Source organism: Mustela nigripes, chromosome 1 (assembly GCF_022355385.1).
Source record: "Mustela nigripes isolate SB6536 chromosome 1, MUSNIG.SB6536, whole genome shotgun sequence".
In the NCBI taxonomy this organism is placed as follows: domain Eukaryota; kingdom Metazoa; phylum Chordata; class Mammalia; order Carnivora; family Mustelidae; genus Mustela; species Mustela nigripes.
In genome coordinates, this window is record NC_081557.1 from 46241166 (window position 1) to 46246060 (window position 4895).

The 4895-nt window shown below is 33.4% G+C and overlaps 1 protein-coding gene across 1 annotated transcript; it reads right to left on the reverse strand.

Moving 5' to 3' along the window:
* Window positions 1-2241: 2241 nt before the first annotated feature.
* On the reverse strand, window positions 2242-3192 carry LOC132011546 (olfactory receptor 52A5-like). Its single transcript, XM_059390296.1, has one exon. The coding sequence runs from the start codon at window positions 3190-3192 to the stop codon at window positions 2242-2244; it is 951 nt and encodes a 316-aa protein (XP_059246279.1).
* Between the last annotated feature and the right edge of the window lie 1703 nt (window positions 3193-4895).

A 4895-nucleotide genomic window follows, 5' to 3' on the forward strand; every position in this document is an offset into this window, starting at 1 on the left:
TTTTGCTTTAGTGAATATCAGTTTGTTTCGGTCACATTCATTTAGTGCTAAAGTTGAAAATGATTCACTTCTTTATCTAATGTTAATTTTATTATGCAGGGAACACAGAAGAAATTACATCGGGCCTATCTATAAAATGCTCTGTTCAAAATATTGCTTTACTTTACATCACCATGGAATGAAAGGTTCATTGAATTGGAAACTGTTAGTTTTTGATCAGGACTAGTATTTATTTTGTGGACATTACATGAACATTCTATGCTCTCAAATTAATTCCTCAAAAACTTTACATTTTTAGGTGATTCATCTACAGCCACATTCTTATTTGTTAATGACTGTGCATGTATCTTATCAACATCTTTGTTTTATGTTGAAAATAATCGTGTTTCCTTATAATTATCATATAGTTCTTCCATTTCTTCAATGAGTCTATATTGAGTGGGTTGATCAGATATTTTAGACTGGGTTTTTGGGGGAAAGGTCATTTAAATACTGCTTCTCACCCATCACTAATAGCTGGGTGAGTGTCATTTTTAACATTATAAATCCTAACTTCATCATTGGGAAACACGGGAAATAATTTTTATACTTTATAGTGCTAAAGTCAGAATTCAATGAAACAATGGATGAAACATAATTATCACAATATTCAACACAATCTTCCATACACACCAATGCTCACTGCCATGATAGCCATTGAAAATATTAAGATCAACTAATAAAGGTATCTTTTCGAATGTTTAAATAGAGTTCCCAAATGGGTATATCTCCTAGAAGGTCCTACTTATTTAATCAACATACCCCAAAGTGGGCATTTTGCACTTATTACCTCACACAAACTATCTTTAAAAAAATTATTTTTTTCTAAAAAAATTTCTTATCTCAGTGAAAAACATGTCAAGTGACACAGAACAGTTAATGTCAGCAAGTGTTTAAGTGTCAAATATAGGCCAAAGATACATGAGAAATTAAATGATAAAAAATTAATTAAGAAACAGAAAATAAAATCCACCAGCCACCCCAGATAATATAAACAAAAAAATTAAGTATAATATAGTTAATAATGTGTAGATGATGGGGAGCTGGATGGCTTCATTGGTTAAGCAAAAAGTACAAAAGTTCCAAAAGTTCAGCATGAAAATGAAATTAAATGGAATGGAAAACGGAATTAAAATGGAGAAACCTGACAATTAAGGTCAATATACACAATGGATAAATTATGTTGATAATTTGTACCTTTGGTATGTCATCAACATGGGACTTTAACAGCTATGATTTTCCTCCCCAAAGCACATAATTCCAATCTAATCAATACAATGACATCAGATAAATTCCAATGGAAAAGATTCCTATGAAATACCTGGACAGTACTCTTCAATGTTTTGAAAGTCATTAGAAACAAGTAAAGTCTCAGAAAGGTATAGCCAAGAGCATCGTATAGAGACCTGACAATCAAATGCAATGTGGCATCCAGGATGGGATCTTGGAAGGAAAAAAAGGAAGTTAGGTAAAAATTAAGAAATATGAATAAAATATGGAATTTAGTAAATCAGTTTATCAATATTGATACACTAACTGTAACATATATTAATGAAAGATGACAATAAGGAATACTAGGTAGGGGGTCTATGGGAACTCAGTAACTACATATTCAAGTTTCTACAAATCCAAATCTTTTAGATTTTAAAAATGTATTAATTTTCATTTCAATAAAAATTAAGCATCCAAAACTTCTTAATGCTCAGATTAATGTAAGTCAGAAAATAATTAAGACTTGAATGGTGATGATAATTAAAATGATGAAGATGATAAAGTTGAGGAGAAAGACTACTGAAATCAAAATTAGAAGACAAATTAGTACATGGTCATCAGAATTATCAACTTTAGAATGAATTTATTGTTTTTGAAGAACCCCATGAACTTAATATTTTTAATTGAGATTAACCACTTAAATTTATTTGTGTCTTTAAGAAACGTCCTCACTGAAAAATTAAAAATTTTCATTGACTAAGTCAGAAAAAGTCTTCATGTTTTCTGACTTTTATACCATCTACTGATGAGTTGATAATATATTCATAAAAGCTAAAATTGTTTACATAGGAGACAGATCTTGTCTCCAAAGTAAAATCTAGAACTGTATATTTCAGCAGCACAAATGACCTTGAGAAAGCACAAAATCTGACCCCAAACTAGTATTTTTCAAAGTGAAATTTTATTATTTAAAAGGAGTTAAATGAGAAATCAAGATGGATCTTTAGAGTAGAAAATCTTGGACACTCGATCTCGAATCTGTTTGGTCTTCACCCCATACACAATAGGATTGAGCAAAGGAGGGACAAGCAGATAAAGGTTGGACAGAAGAATATGAATGTAGGGTGGAATATGGAATCCAAACCTGTGTGTAAAGAAGGAGAAGAAACCGAGGAGATAGAACTCGAGGAAGACACAAATATGGGCAATGCAGGTATTGAAGGCTTTGAGCCTAGCTTCCCTTTGAGGAAGACTGAAGACAGTAAGAAATATTTGGATGTAAGAGACTGTGATGAAGACTATGTCAAATCCAAGTATAGTGAAAGCCACAAAGAGACCATAGATCTTGTTGATTCGAATGTCTTCTGCTGCCAACTTCACGATGGCCATGTGCTCACAGTATGAATGGGAGACCACAGTAGTCCGGTAGTGTTTCAGCCGACATTTGATGAGGATGAGACATGGAGCTACAAGGAGGGCTGCTCTGAGCGTCACTCCAACCCCAATCTGAGTGAGAAGTTGGTGGGTAAAGATGGTTGCATGTCTCAGGGGATCACAGATGGCCACATAGCGATCTAGGGCCATGGCCAGCAGAATTCCTGATTCGATGCACTGGAAGGTATGGATGAGCCACATCTGAAAGAGACAAGCATCAAAGTATATTTTTGGCAGATGAAACCAGAATATTCCAAGCATTTTGGGTAGGATGCAGGTACTGAGAGCAATGTCCGTTGCTCCAAGCATTGCCAGGAAGAGATACATGGGCTCATGGAGGCTGCATTCAGATCTGATGATGACCAGGAGCAGGGAATTTCCAAATAGAGCAGTGATGTACATGGCACAGAAAGGAATTCCAATCCAGAACTGCACAGACTCCAATCCAGGGATCCCGATCAGTGTCAGCACCGAGGGCATGAAGACTGTGCCATTGAGATTGATCATGAGCTTAGAGACCTTTGATTCAGAACTTCTGGCTGAAAATGACAGTATGTGTTGACTGTCTGTCTTCTGTTTTCTCTTCTCACCTAGATTCATTCATACAATCAAACACTTAATATGGTTTCACTGACATTTGGTCCAACCTACAGACATTTGTGTTCTCACTATTGAGAGAAAACATATTTCTATTAACATTAATGTATTTCTATTAGGGTTTTATGTTGTCAGTTTAAAACTGTCCCACTGAATATAATTTTGGTTTTTATAGTTAATAGGATATGGGTATATCCTATATCCTATTAACATATGTTAATATGTTACCTATATATTCTCTATTTGTGTCCTATGATATGTTACCTATATATTCTCTATTTGTGTCCTACCCAAGAAACATTTAGTGAAGTGGTCAAGCAGAAAGCCACGAAAGGAATACACACTGTTCCAGGTGCTATAGTAATCACTGGGTTAAATACTAATTTGTAAGTTAGGACTCTTAATGTCAAGGAAACAATAAGAGATAATGACATATTACAAATGTAAAAAATACAGGTAACAAGCATACAGAAGTGGTGTGACACAGTATTTAGAGTCCATCTATATTCCAGAAGTGGATGTCAGGGAATTTTCCCCCCGAAACATGAATAAAATTAGGTATTTTAGAGGGAGAAAATAATTATGACACATGAATGTAAATTTCTTATGAAAGCTTTAAACCACAAGTTTTGACATGGGAGAAATCTTTCTTGATAAAATAATGTTCAAAAAGTAAAAGTTTCTTTCTATTTATTTCTCAGAAAATTTTCTATTACTAAAATCTGTTTAGTTAATAATAACTTTATTTGAAAATATTTACAGGAAAAATTAATCTTAATCATTATTATTTTAGTAAAATACACCAGAAATTATGAAAATGAGGAACAGAAATATTTCAAGTGCACTGCAATATTGAATAGATAATTCTATTTCTTCAGTGGGATTAAATTTAGGAATATATAAACCTTTAATAAAAATGACCAGTTTTCATATTTTTACTCTTAATATAAGTGCTATTCAAAATGTACAGTCTAACTATTCTTTGCTCCAAGACAATGGGGTAGAATGGCTCCCAATTCTTACTAAATGTAATATTGGGGAAATTATAAAAAAAATGAGGCTTTCTTGAACAAGGTGATATACAAATGTATTAAAATAATAGAATACATTGAAATTATTTGGAATTACACCTCCAGTGAAAGTTCGGTGATTTGCTGTCTCCCTAATGCATTTATCTCCTATTGTATTTCTTCTTCGATTACTTTTTCCTGTTTACGGTACCCTTGGATAATATCACATAACTCAGTTTCTTTTCCTCAAGTCCATTCTTTCTGCTATGGAAATGCTAGCACATGTTCCAATACATGCATTTGCTTGTAATTCCCATTTAAAAAAACATCATTATAATCCCTGGAAGGTTATTTTTCTCTTACATATTGAAACTGGTTCAATGCAGAATAAAATTCCCATAGAATTAATGCAGAGTAGAGTTGCCGTACCGTTGGATACCTCTTAGCATCTTGTCCATGTCAGGATCAGCATTGATGCCCCATCCCACACATCCTTGCAGAATCTTTCTTTCGTGGCAACGGGGTGAATTGAGCTCGATGAAGCAGATTTCTGATTTCAAAATTATCTTTCCTCTAAATTTTCAGAACTAAAAGAGATAAAAA

Bases quoted from the DNA above. Each gene is read 5' to 3' on its own strand.
- LOC132011546 (XM_059390296.1), bottom strand. From the start codon at position 3,192: ATGATCAATCTCAATGGCACAGTCTTCATGCCCTCGGTGCTGACACTG.